Source organism: Fusarium graminearum, chromosome 2, assembly GCF_000240135.3.
Source record: "Fusarium graminearum PH-1 chromosome 2, whole genome shotgun sequence".
In the NCBI taxonomy this organism is placed as follows: Eukaryota; Fungi; Ascomycota; class Sordariomycetes; order Hypocreales; family Nectriaceae; genus Fusarium; species Fusarium graminearum.
In genome coordinates this window covers 3,941,157-3,955,469 of record NC_026475.1, presented here as the reverse complement: position 1 = coordinate 3,955,469, position 14,313 = coordinate 3,941,157, and the positions used below count along the sequence as shown (strand labels likewise).

The window sequence follows — 14,313 nt, the reverse complement described above, 5'->3', positions numbered from 1 at the left end:
TCACTAGGTTTTCATTATTCCCATGTACTCTCCATGACAATCCGTCTCCTGGGCATACAATTCCATCTTCGCCCAAGTGGCAAATTCTCTATAAAAAAATCTCAGTGTTTTTGAAGCCCAATTCATGCCCAACAGACCCAAAGATCTGGAACCGGTGCACATCAAATCGCTCCGTGTTCCAAGATAGGAATGTGATCCTCAGGGACCAGGTAAACCAAATCTCTCTCGTCTACCTTCAAATCTCTCTCGTCTAGCTACGTAGCTACTATTCCCGTGAGACCATGTCTGTTCGCGAGCAGGCCCTCCCGGAGATCGCAAGACGAGAGAAGAGAAAACAACTCTATATCGTCGTCGCAAATGACGGTCAATCTCGCGATATATCTACACTCCCTCCAGATAGCCTTGTATGCAGTAGTCCACGTTGTACGGGATACACCATACCAACTTCAGCGTATCAAGGTTCTCGGCAGGTTACAGTACCCTAGGTATTTACTTTCTTTTGATCCAGACCTTGGCTTATTGACTTGGTCACGCCACGTTTAGGAATAACCTCGCAGGCAAGGAACGGGAAGCCAAAGAGATGCCATCGCATTGAGAGGCTGAGGTTAGACTTGGGGGAGCAGACCCAACCAACAACCACCCCCCCCGCTAGGGGAAGCCTTGCGATGCATCCGCCGCTACTACGGCGAGGTGCTCCATGGTGTTTGATTGGAAACGCGAGCTCTTGCTCTCCGGCCGTTTGATGAAAGGTGTATGTGCCGATGCTACCTAGCACCGGTACACTACTATTAGACTAGCAAAGTGCCTTTTTCCTTTTCTTTTGCACCTCGCAACCCCTTGTAAGGTCTTTGCCTGGGGGTACGCGTTTAGAGTTCGGGGCTGTCTGTTTTCTCCCCTCCCCCTCCACTTCCACCGTTGTCTCATCAAGGTTTTTATGTCTCGCCCGTTGTGAACCATATTTCCATACAACATCCGTTCTTCTTGTTCACTGCGACAGCTCAATTCCCAGAGACAAGGCCAAAATAACAATCGGCGATATGCCGTGCGTTGAATCCTTGGATATGAGGTATGATCGCCCTGCGCGCACGATGTGCGACAGGGCTGTGTTGAGCAGGGGTATATCATTACGAGCTTTTTGTTCCTACCACCGGTACAACAGTACAAGAACTGTTAGCGATGTGTCCGTTTCACTTTTTGACGTCCACAGTTTAAAAAAGAAGGAAAAACGCTCTGACTTTGAGACGTAGTGATAGTAATAGCATGACTTATTGGCTCACTAACCTGCCGTGATGGTCACATATTACCAAGACCTGGCTTGTAAGTCGTGCATACATGCATCTAACAAGTACTGCACACGGGCCGCCACGCGTAATAGTAGTCGAATGGTCTGCCGAATGTGATAAATGATAGTGATTGAATCATGATGCTTTCCTCCCACCTGAACTATAGTCCAACAGACGAGACAAACCCCCACTGTATCAAGGTCACGGGAATGGCCTCCACCTGGGTTACAACTGAAGTCAGTTACTCATCTTGATACTCTGTTTCTGTCTATACAGACACGCATAGCCCAAACTATGCTGCTCTTTTTTCAGTAATACAGGGATCATCTCACTAATTCGGGTTCTTAGCAGACGCCGACGCCGATTAGACAATATCCCGCGTCCTCCCCGATGTAATACAATTCCGAAGGCCAGCTTCCGAAGCTACAGCTTTTCGGAAGCCAAGCCTTTTAGATCTCCCAAATACCCTGCTAGAACTGCATCCGAGACATGTATGTATATATATATATAAGCATCCAAAGCATTGAGATTATATTCCATGAATCCTACATGGCAACAGAACAAAGTAGATTAAGCTTTACCCCAACCGTTTGGTAACTAACTTGACTAGACCAAAAGCCCTGTTGCCAAGTCCACCTGATGAGCGTGTCCCAATGCCTTGGGATGGAGATGGGCAAAAGTGGATATTCAATGTGAAGATCTTGATGCCCAACAACGTCCATCGTCTCCTCTCTTTTCTTCGATCCCTTTTTTTACTTTTCTGACGAATGAATGTCTCACATTACAAGATCGTCGACACGATCTGTGAACTGGATGGACCCTTATTCTTCGGCAGTGCCAAAGGGGAGGCATGTCAGTGCATTCAGCTAAAAAGTTTTGCCTCCCTCTTAGTAGAGAAATTGTGTCGACCCAAGCAAGCCCCTTGTCAGGCATAAACTGTCAAAGGAAATAGATAGGCGTCTAAGCCCTTTATCTCACAGGGAGAAGAAAAAGAAGAACATAATTCTGGCGTCATAGACAACCCATTAAAGTCCGTGCTATACTTTTTTGCTCGCAGCATGGCAATATCACATTATCGTTGTAAGTGCTGATGTACATCCCTCAGCTCAGAGAACTACCGCACCTATAAACACAGCCCAGCTACAACTCATCTCGCCAAATTTCCAACAGGCTGGTTCCGCAGTCTTGGTCCCAGCCTAGGATATAATAAACATAACTAGGGTGTGAAGATGATGTGAGCCATGCCTTGATGATCCTTCCAGCGATAGGCCAACTTTTGGCAGATACCTTGGCCGACGAGGACGGGGACTTGTTTTTTCTTTCTCTTGTTTCCGTGTCTGGTATGTAGGGAGTCTTGTCGGAACTGGCCAGACCCTTTCTCATCCACACTGAAACAGCCCTCTCTCTTGCGAGATGGAGAGAAACCTGGTTCGACTCGACACCCATGATGTGTGCTGTCGGCATGGCAAATTGATTCGCATGGGTGGAGTGATATTAGAAAGAGTCACAACTACGTGCCGGGCCTTGGCTACCTTGATGTCTTTTCCAGGGAACGCTCATGTCCGGCTGCTGAATACCCGGTTCGTAACGTGATTGTGTTCCAGTTCTCCATTCAGAGCGCAAACCATGTGATGGGCTTGTTTGATCCTAATAGAGGCATATCCTTCTTGGTCTATCTAGTTACTCTAGCAGGCAACTGACTGCCACTAGGATCATGTTATCTTGGACTATTGGTGTAGGGTATCTGCCGTGTTCTTTTCACATGGTGTCTAGGACTACAACACACCCCGAGTACGATACCAAAAAAGATACTGATATGAAACTAACTGGAATCGACAATGACATGACACTAGATATTGACTGACGATAGTTTAAAACGTTCAGGCCTTTGCCATGAAACTCATTACCATCGTGAACGTTGGGTGCTTCATGTGAAATTAACGCACAAGGTTGACCGGTGAGCTAGTTGCCCTTACGGATACCTTCAACGGCGGCACCCGTTTTGTTAGCGGCACGATTCCGCTTCTGCTGTAACAAAAAACGGAACTGAGATCCTCCTTGCTACAGTAACAAGCTTCCGTCGACAAGTTTGGGTTTAGCTATGACAGCTTTCCGTGCCTGTCCTGCATTGCATATCTCTTCCCTTCTGTAGCAGCGACTAGCCGTGGACGAGGCAAAGCCAAATGCAAATATCTCTCTCCCTTCCTTTTGCGTGTTTCACCGTGACAAGTATATCGGGCATCAAAGAAACAAAACAAAAACACGGTCTCCCAAGTTCGAGACTCGGTGATTGCTATGCACGATGCATGCGTTGTTGATATGGAATGGATCGTACAGCTGTCAAGTGGCGGTCTGGTGTTGCATCATCTACATTAGTTAGTGAACAAATGCAATGCAAATGCAATGTAATGCACACTCCACAAAACGTTTGAGGCATTGTCCTTTTTTAATAAACCGTGTTTCTAGTTATTGCATACACGCAGTGTGAGTTGAGTGTGTGTGACTGGCAATCTGCGTGTGTGTAGTAGTGTTATACCGGTAGTTCTCTCAAGGAGGTCTGATTTGGTGTACCCTCGGTACAGGAGCAACCGAGCTAATCTCGCCCTTGAAAACTTAAACAGACAAGACAACTGGGACTAATAAGAGTTGTTGTCTCTTTTTGTTTTCTCTTTTGATCGTACTGTATTGTACCCAGGAGCTCAGGAAATCCGTCGCTAACCTTTGGTGGTCCCTGGTCAGTTTTTGGAACACAGACCCAAGAGGATCAGCTAATACCGGCAGACGAGGGCGTCCACGTTCTTTGGGTCCATGATCTGCTGCCCGGGCGAAAAAGAAATCCCTTCTCTTGGTAACATAGAGAGGTAACCACCTGACGGTAAGACAAAGGGCACAGTACAACGGACGATCCCAGGGCCATGACCCAAAAGATGGAGCCTTGAGAGTGGAGGCCTTGTCCGTCTGCTCGGTAATGGGAAGCTATGAGCGTCTAGCTAGCCAAGGCCAGGCTGAAGGATCAGGCTCAGGGTTATTACGGACGTGGCGGAACTTTACCAAGCAATCGGTGTAGCGGAAACGGCATCATTGGCAGGACAAGGGAAGAGAAGGAAAGGAAAAGACCTCGATAAAGGGATAGCTCCGAGACACTAACCCGCGAGACCTGTCAATGCCTGACGTGAATCCAAGCATTGCATTCTCTACCTAGACCTGGTTCCACGTCGCGAAGGGTTACAGAAGGATTGTCGTAGATGCAAGCTTCCCCCGCAAGGAGAGAGAAAGAAGGCAGTGAGGAGGATGATCATCTGCACAGCTGTAGACTGTAGTAGAAATAAACCATGTGGTTGCCGTTTCAACTCTTTTGCCAACGGCTGTTGGTTCGTTCAATTAGTTCTGCTAATTCATCAGAGACAATGTCTCTCATTATCGATTTCGCTTAGAATGACGAGCTTTTTCGTCGAACCCGGTCGCTCATCACGCTCGCATACGAAACGCTGTTTTCGAATAAGCAAAGGGAAAAAAAAAGAAGAAAAAGAAAAGAGAAGGATGGAACCTAACGAACCAACAAGGGACAATGAAAGCGCCCGCTAAAGAGACAGAGAGGAAGGGGAGCAGCGTAAATCAGCAAAGCAACGACAAGACCGGGTCGTCACACCCGCCGCAGAAGCAGAACATCCCGAGGCCCGAGCCCGCGTCCTGGGAACGCCAGAGAAGAAAGCTGGGACGTGTTTGATTGGTTAGAACAAGTCCCCCCTTGCAAGTTGCAACAGACGAGGGGGGGGGGCAACCCATGAATTGCAACAGTGTAACGCGACTCTGCTAGGGGGGGAGGCGCTTCTTCAGTTAGGACTTGGGTTGGCGTCAGAGGACAGGGAGCACTCAGACCAGATAGCGAGCCTTGAACGTTAATAAGGGGAGAATGAACTTTTGGTGACGGCTTCATCCAAGGTGAGATTGAGAGGGGGGCTTGTTTGACTAAGGATGGAATGACATGCTTTTTTCACAGTGAGAAGAGACCTGGCTGGAAGGAGTTTCTGTTTCTGTTTCTGGTGACATTGTACCTGGAAATAGCAGCAGCACTCATGTCATGTCAGTTGCTTTGTATACTCATTCAGTAAACGACGCCACTTGGAGACGGGGACGAGCTTCCTAGAGCCCGACGCCTGCTCTGCTTCCAGCCAGTCGGTAAAGTCTAAAAGGGTTCCATTTCCCACCTAGAGGTTTCAAGCCCATCCAAGGAGAATGAGGTACAGAAGACAGGTGATTTGCAGGGCTGATTGGGTAGCGGTGTGAATGACGGCGTCGGACCAAGTGTGGGTTTGATGATGGGTTGTGGAAATGATCCATCCCATCCTTCCAGAAGGACTTTTTTTTTTTTCTCTTGTCGGTCTCTTGTTTCTCTACCCATGACGCAGCGTTTCCTTTAATTTTTCTAATTTTTCAGGGGCTCAACAGGCCATGGTTCAGTGGAGAAATGACCTAGAGCAGTAAAGTGTCGTGAGTCTGGTCTGGTTTGAGATTCTGTGTCGCTTAGCTGCTGGGCAGGATGGGATTCGAAATGATATAACAACATCGGAGCCGTAGTCTATCGTAGAATCGAGATAATGTCAATGTCGAATGGCACACACAGCAGGGGTCTATCTTGATTTCTCTGTGTCATTGGTGGGAATGTTGACGGCAGGGTATGGATGGCTGTATGCCAGCAAGGCTTGCATATATGACACTGCATGTATGCAGGCGCAGGCGCAGGCAGGCATGCATACCTACAGACAGTCCAGCGTATTGACCGGTTCCTCTTTAGGAAAGTAAATGGATTTGAGGGATACAGGACTCTAATCATGTGTGACTCTCTGTAGGTTCACAAGTATTGGCAATTCTGTTATACAGTAAATGAGCAAGACCAAAAATAAAACAACAACGTGATGAAATAGTTGATTGGCTCGCATGCCCTGTCGAGCGTCATTCATCTTGATGAATCTCATCTCCCGGCAGCGGGTGCTGTGCTTGTTTCGGCAGAGTGACAGGACAGGATAAAACAGCATTTATTCACCACATTGAGTTTGGTCTAACAAAACTCGACTACTCTACCGGCATCCCACCACGTGTGCAGTGGAGCAGAAAACTGCAGCCGATGTGCGTAGTAGCATGCAGCTAGACCAACAGTTTGTATAGTGTGCAGTACGAAGATGGAGCCCCGGCCCCAATTCGATGGAGTGACTCTATTTCCTGTCCGCTTCAAGCAGCTTCCAAACTTTGACAGACCGACATCTCGAAATAAGGCCATTCCTCCGAATTGTGATACACTCGGCATTGGTGTGTCAAAGACGGTACGGTACGCGGTACTTGGGTGGGAGAGGAGGACTTGTTTTATTAACCAGGGTCAGGATCAGGGGGGAGGGGGGGCTACTCTAGGGGGGGCATGACATGAAGGTGGGTTTACCATACGAGAGGAGAGTGGGCTCAAGTGAAAAAGAAATGGCGTCAACAGTCCAAGCGCAACCTCGAGGATATGAATCCAGAAGAACGTCTAGAACGAGGAGAGAAGGGGAAGAGTAGTAGGTATGACATGAGACAAGGCAAGACAAGACACAAGACAGGTTGTGTGGGTCAGACTGTAATAGACAAAAGATGTCATGTCATATTAAAAAAGGAAATACATACATAATTAATTAATTCCATGGTACATAAAACAAAAACAGACCGACCATCAATGGCCGTGCACCGGAGGTCAGGTCAACTGCAGGTGCGATGCGAGCAATGCATCAGAGGAAGAAAATCTTGTCCGTTCCGAGCTTTGATGTGATTTGCAGTGCAGTATACAGTACGTGCACTACCTGAACTGAACTGACCTGAGTGAGGTCCATGTCTTTTTTTGGTGTGTCTTACCTTGACTCGACTTATCTGATTGAGACCAGCCTGAGTTGCATTATTGATTCGGTAGATCCACGACGAGAACGTAGTAGTAAAAAAAGCAAAAAAAGACACATACATACATAAAACACAATGCCGGCAGCGGCAGCGGCAGCGGCAACTTGGTAGATCATGATGTACCCCCTTGATGCCATGACATACTTGTTGGACATGACTAGTAGTTTTGTAAAAGGGAAAAGCAATTCTTGTTTTCTTCTTGTCATGACCGACTGTCGAAAAAGTAATTTGCTGCTTCAGCAACAGTGATACCGCTTAATACAGTCGTGTACCGCAGCGGAACCGTTGTGGGATACCCTCAAAATGGGGGATGGATGCTGATCACATGGGGAGGGGAAGGGGGGGAAATAGTGGCACGTGGAATCAATCAAGACAAGAGCCCATGTCCCTTCATCTCCAATACCAACACAAGATAACAATTAAGCGCAAAGATATTTGAGGCGGTCTCTGTCTTGTCTGTTGCCTACCGTTGTGGAGATGCGTGTAGTTCTCTCTCCTCTCTTACTCACCTTCAAAGAACGAGGCGGTAGGAAAGAGGATCTTTTGCTCGCTCGCTTGTTCTCTTTCTGTTCGTCAAAAACAGGGATCCCCTCCTTTTTTTTGATAGTCTTTTTTTCTGCTCTCTCACCGGCATTCGCGATATTGCATGCAGAACACAGAGAGAGGGCGCGGTCTGGCGGGCAGAAGAGAGATAGAGAGAGAGAAAAAATAGAGTGCAAAAAAAAAAGTACCATGAACAGCGCGCTTGGAGAGGAGAAAGGGCCCGACCATGTGGAGTAATTGAGAAAGAAACACACCCTGAGAAAGTGTCCCACTCGAGGGAATGGGAATGGCGGCTTTTTTTTAAAAAAATTATTTTTATTTTTACTCTTTGCTGATGCTGCGCGTCGTTGTGGCAGAGTTTATATTTTGTCGGTGAGTACCCAATCTTTATGTAGGTGAGCCTTGTTTTCTTTGCAGGTGTACGGAATAGCTTCAATGATTCATAATGTATGTATGTATGTGCTGTAACTGCGGTCCATCAAGGTTGGGCATTTTGATTTGACCCAACTGCCGGCGGTCTCTTGTTTCTCGTGATATGTATGTGATATCTCGTGTGTGTGTGTTTTTGTCTTTTGTGTTGTCTCTTTTGTCTAGTCTACTCTTGTCTTTGTTGTTGTCTGATATATGTTGCTGCAGCGGTGGAGTTTGTTTGACTTGGGAGAGAAAAAGGGTCCAAGCCAGACCCAGAGCCAGGCGCTGTTTCGTGCTGGCAATGCAAACTGCAAACCTAAGGATGCATGCATGCGTTGCATTGCTATGCTGGCCAGCAACTTACTCGCGAACGAATATGCCGGCGGTGGGAAGGGATTGACTGTTCGTTTACACCAATATACCTTAGTAGGTAGGTGGTATCTATTCTAGACGGTATCTGCGAATAGCATCGACTTGGTATTGAAACGCCTGTGCTTTGCTTGTGCTTGTCCTTCAGCTTCCCTTTTCATCTTCACCTCGGAGGTCACTGCTCGGTGAGTCATTAGGTTAGTTACAAATAAAAAAGAAAAAAGTAAATTCTTCAGGGTCTTTTTTTCTTTCTCTTCTTGTCAATTCTTGTTCGTCATTTTTAATTAGCAATGACCACATTCATCCTCACTTCGCAGTCGCCGAAGCGCTCAAGGGCTCGTAGGCTGGTCTGTGTAACCCCCGTACTAAACTGTAGCGGTTCTAGCAGTCGTTCTAGGTGCTTCGTCTTGGGACCTAGGAGCGAAGGGACCTGGAGGGGGGGCCCAACGCTGCCCTGCGCATGCCCTGTCCTGGCCTATTGCTCGCCTTAGATTAAGATACCCCGGTAGTTGAACAAGAGCCCGGGCTCGGACATAACCTCGATATCTGCATACCACCGCTACACCGTTCAGAGGGCGTGCATTTCTCACTCCCTCCCGCTCTTCAGCTCCCAAAACCAAAGAACGACCCCTTCCCTTGCTCTTCGGAATCGTTGCAGCACACCTTGCGTCTACACCCCCCTCCCCCCTACGTACCGGTCGGTATTGGGTGTGTGCTTTGCTCCCTCGAGTCTGGTCTGTCATGACAGGGGTTTCTCTATGTACTCTCAACTGGGAAGGGCCTTTCTTCCCTCTGGCTCTGGCTCTGGTCTGGACTTTGTTATAAACAACCTTCAGCCCAGCCCATGAATGCCCCCGTCCGTAGGGATTCCGAAAACTAGCTTCTGTTCTATTGTTTTGGGTCCATCTTGTCTTGTCTTGTCTTGTCATTGTCTTGTCTTTAAATACTCTTGACCTTTCCCTCGAGGCTGTCTTGACGTCGACGCTACAGCTGTGTATCATTCATTCATATCCATCAAGCTAACACCTTTTTGCCGCCGCTGCTACCCAACAACCTTTACCTACCGCTTGAGTCTATCTATATATATACACGACGACAGACCTTGCATTGGATTGGATTCTCTTTTACTCGATTCATCCATCTACCTCGATCCACGATTTACTAGAGTCGATTCGATCCGCTTTTCACAATGTGCAACTACATCTATGTAAGTCATGGCATGTCAATCATGAGTCTATACATGGTCATCATGAGAACGAACTCAAGCATGGAAAGGCACACAATACTAATACTCTTCCCTCTTATAGAAGGAGCTTAGCTGCCAACACCACTACCACTTGGTGGAATCATGGTGTCCCAAGTACATCGAGACTGAACGTCGGTGTCCGCCCACTATTGTGAGCAAGCAGTACTGGTGAGTCAACTCAACCCAACCCATATATTACCATTACATTTACTAACGGTTTTGATCAACAGGGGTGACGACATTTGTGGTATGTCTACATAACTACTTCCAAGGAAGACAAAGTGATTTTTTTTTTTGGGTCTACGATACTAATTAACTCTCTAGCTGCTTGCCGAGAACGCCAACAGCCAAGTCAACACCCTTGGGCCAAGCTCATCCAACGTCCCGAGTCACGCATGTCCTACTCTCCTCAGCTCCGCGCATAATGAGAACGACACGACGAACGACTCGGCAGGTCGAGATGTGTTTTGTTGCTACTCTACTCACCTGTGGTCATGGTCCGACATGCATACGTATACGAAAACAAAAACCGACGCCTTGGATGAGTTTGTGAGACATATTTAAACAAGCTCATCAAGGAAACGAACTACTCATACTCATCCACTCTAGCATACATGAGTCGGGTCGTCGATATCCATCTCTCTGGTGCAAAAAAGACGTGCTTTCACCGGGTGGTCGACTCAAGTGAGACATTGCCCCACATGGAGGATGCACGACGAATCAACGAATACAGAACAACAAAACAAAACAGAAAAAAGTCTATTTTAATGCGACAAACTCGATACCTATTGGACACCGGCGCAGGAAAGCAAAGCATTTATTATTTATTCGGAATGGGAAAGGGAAAAGAATTATTCGACTCTATTAGGTGCAAACCTATTCTCTTGGCCCAATGTGGTCTCTTCTTTTTACTTAGGTCTTTCACTGGAAGTGGGGGGACGACAAAAACGAGGCGTTGGAAATGGAAATGGTACCTTTTTTAGGAGGGTCAACCCGGGCGACCTAGAGGTCAGGTTTGGCGTCGATCAACCCGACAGCTTATGCTTGGGGGGCTCAGACACCAACTCTCCACTGCATCACACTGCACTGCACGCTACAAGCTGCAGCACATCCTTCGCCACATCGACCGGATTGGAATGGATTGATCAAATCAATTCATCAGCATCCCTCGACCTGTCTTGCGATGCGATGCGACGCGCATAAGATCCCTTCCTTCACCTATCAACGACACTTTACTTCAGCACCTCCATCCCCCTCAGTCATTAGGCGCCACTCACCAGCCTCGGGCGCTACTCATTGACCTGCACAACAAAAAGGTGTCTGATGACCATGTGCATCAAACCTAGTCACAGCAGTCAAGGAGACAACAGAAAGACCAAACAAGAAGAGAACCAACCCACATCAGGCACAAGAGAGAGTCTTGCTATTATTACTTTTATTACTGGCGTGCTTTTTTAACTATCATCTTTTATTCACGCCCAAAACTAACTGGGCAACAACATGCATGGAAAGGAAATATGGGAAACCGGGCATTTATGGGAAATATATCACTTGGGATGGAATGGAATGGAAACAGGAAACTTTTCTTTCTTTATTATCTCTGTACTCGGAAAGGAAGGCATTGGGGGCGTTATTTCATCATTATCACCAGTCCTTTTTTCCCCTCATCGCGCATGGGGGAAGGACAATGGTTGTACAACTGGGAAGCTTATCTCACACATTCTGACACACAGGACTATAACCCACAAAGACTGGAAAGATAGTTTGCATATTGTTTGGCGCAAGGAAATGAATACAATACACTTAGACCACTACCTGCCTCTACTCTACCATCGATCATATTGTGCACTTACTTGGCATTGGCTATTAAACGAAAAGATCATCTCGGCACTTACAAGACAAAACTAACAAATCCTAGACCCAACAACCGTGATGATCATCTTTGCCAAGTGTTTTCTCTCTACTCTATTCCCTTGATATTTATCTATTTGCCGGCCGGGCCATGACGATCACAGGGATTTAACTCGGAAACGGGGCCAAAGAAATAAAGGCTTGCTCTGTCCAGTCCGTTTTCAGTATGTCAAGTAAACAGCCTTGCAGTAAACAATAAAAAAAGATCAGCATCGTGGGAATTCTCGCCTCTGCAAAAAGAAAAGAGAAAATCGGTGTGTAAAAACCAAGGCAGAATAACTTGATTTCTTTTCTCTCTTATCCCGTTAGTGTCGTCGTTAGAACCCGCTACGGGCCGCTGGTCTGCTTGTGGGAATTGCCGGCCGGCCTGGCTTTTTTGATTTGCTAGGGCGGCGGCATTTGGGAAACTTGATCCCGTGGTTTGACGATGTACGATTCTCGCTCGCGTGGGCAGTCAAGTGACGACGAGATTGGAGATTTGAGTAGGTCGTCATTTCGATAAATCAGATACTCGTATCTGTCTACTAATGTGATTAATCAAGGTTGGGCTGAGCTGTGTGATACGACAGAGCACTTGTTCCATTTGCCGCCGTGTCTTGTTCCTTTGATACCAGTTATTAAATATCGCAGGTGCATGAGTATCTATCTCCAATCATGTAGTGTAATCTACACGTGCAACAACATCAAACTCTAGCGTCCAGCAAGATGCACATATCATCACATTAATTTACAACATCTTTGACCTCTCAGACTTTATTAAACTTTCTCTTACTCTTCTTTTCTCTTTCCTCTCAGCCTCGGGTTCGCTTGTTGCCCTCGTTATCGTATCAAATTAAATAAAACGCCATCCCCACGTTCTTATCCCTCCCCCCCCATGTAAACCTTGTCTCCCACCATCTTCTTTTCCATGCTTTGATCCTCCAACATCAAAACGCTTCGTCCTTCTTTTATTCCCCTGTGGCTTGTCTGTACGGCCGCCAGTTTTGCCTGTAAACATGTTAGGCACGTTTATAATCCCTGACGCCATTCTTTATCGTTGAGACATTTTAGAGTGCGCTAAGAATATTAATCTTCATCCGTCCCGATTACGTACAGCGATCAATCTTTCTTTCCTTCTTTCTTAATTCGTCACATTCTTTTTTAAACTTTCCACGGACATTCCATGGGAATGAATGAAGCCATACTTGCATCTTAGTCGAGTTATCTCTTTTCCCTTCATGGGAATAGACGATGCATGAAAAAAAGGTTTATCAGAGTTTGAGCTAACAGCCTTAACTAGTAAACTAAACCACACGAGATGCTTACTCCAAACGATTAGGTTTCTCTGACTCGAGTCTATCGTGTGCTTGGACGTTGAAAGTCATGCATCGTCTTTAGCTGAACTGTTGAACTATCGAATAAAGTGGTGACGATGAGTAATGAATATGGGGTCTATGCGCTTGCGTCTAACGAGGAGGCAACAAGAGAGAGACTGTTCCTTCGCAAACCGCGGCTACTTGGCAATTCACCGCTTACCGTTACACGAATACTGCAATTCGTAACTGCATCTTATGTCATCTTGTCCCTTGACCTCTTTTCACTCTTGTTCTACCTGCCTCATCTGAAGATGATGATGCATGTGTGCTTTGATCCAAACCCTGAGACGAGGAGATAGCCACACGTGCCCCAAGCCATCGTCTGTTCGCCTCTCTTCGTTCGAGCATTGTCCCTTCGGCCTTATCCCCTGTCAAACTGAGGGTGTGTGTGACTCGGCAATTCTTTCACAGTCGCAAAGAGTCAGCGGCATGTTGTCAGTCATAAGAATCTGTCTCTCAAGATGGGCGACGTGGGATGGCATTACAGTCTTTCTTGCTTCGGAAGCGGAACCGCAGTCAGATGATGAGCAAGATATGCGCTTTGCCTGGTAATTTGCAATGCCCGTCGCGATTGTCGTTCCAGCTATCTGGTAAGAGTCACATGTGAGACAGGTGAGGTACGATAGCTACTATACGTACATCATGTATATGGACCGGCGAATATTACATCTCCGATTCTCCTTCAGCTTCAGCCTCAACTTGATCAAGGGCTGCGATAGACCCCCATCCCTCCATCTTACATCTTCGACAGAGCGGGAAGGTCCCCATGTCAAGCGATCCTGTCTGTGTTATCTTATCCGCCACCCCTCATCATCTTTGTCAAGAAAACACCGCGGCCGTCTTATCTTGTACATACATACTTGCTTCACCGTGTCTTTACAGTGATTGCAGAATCACACCTGAACCAGCCCTCAAGAAAAAAGCGCCTTCCATAACCAGATGGCAAGAGATTAAAGGGCGAAAAAACAAGATAAGATGAGATGAAACCTGGCGAGCAATAAATGGGCAGGTCGGGCAGGGAAGTAACCTTGGAAGGGTAAAAAAAGCTTTTGATGCATGTCACGCAGCGTCTATCTTTCACATGCAGGATCCTAGCCAATGTGTGATTCAACAGAAGATCCAGGGTTTTTTTCTTTCTCCACAAGTCCAGTCTTTCTCGGTCACCGGGCAAAGGTCGTTGATCACTTTGAGTCGATTGCAACGGCAATTCGCAGTTCTGAGGCATTTGTGAAGCCGAGCCCCGGATTCCGCAGGACCGTTTTTGGTAGTTGTG

At 46.9% G+C, this 14,313-nt stretch overlaps 3 protein-coding genes across 3 annotated transcripts; 1 reads left to right on the top strand and 2 right to left on the bottom strand.

Moving 5' to 3' along the window:
- Nucleotides 1-6,342: 6,342 nt before the first annotated feature.
- Nucleotides 6,343-7,976, bottom strand: FGSG_12254 (uncharacterized protein; the record flags this gene model as incomplete). The annotated part of the gene is made up of 5 exons (XM_011322838.1): nt 6,343-6,638; nt 7,164-7,193; nt 7,267-7,417; nt 7,715-7,878; nt 7,937-7,976. The coding sequence occupies 5 exons, from the start codon at nt 7,974-7,976 to the stop codon at nt 6,343-6,345; spliced, it is 681 nt and encodes a 226-aa protein (XP_011321140.1).
- Nucleotides 7,977-8,893: 917 nt separating this feature from the next.
- Nucleotides 8,894-9,457, bottom strand: FGSG_12253 (uncharacterized protein; the record flags this gene model as incomplete). The annotated part of the gene is made up of 1 exon (XM_011322837.1): nt 8,894-9,457. The coding sequence occupies one exon, from the start codon at nt 9,455-9,457 to the stop codon at nt 8,894-8,896; it is 564 nt and encodes a 187-aa protein (XP_011321139.1).
- Nucleotides 9,458-9,717: 260 nt separating this feature from the next.
- On the top strand, nt 9,718-10,338 carry FGSG_04460 (uncharacterized protein; the record flags this gene model as incomplete). Its single annotated transcript, XM_011322836.1, is given in 5 exon segments — nt 9,718-9,735; nt 9,741-9,925; nt 9,938-9,942; nt 10,005-10,021; nt 10,099-10,338. Coding segments are annotated over 5 exon segments (465 nt in total).
- Nucleotides 10,339-14,313: the final 3,975 nt, after the last annotated feature.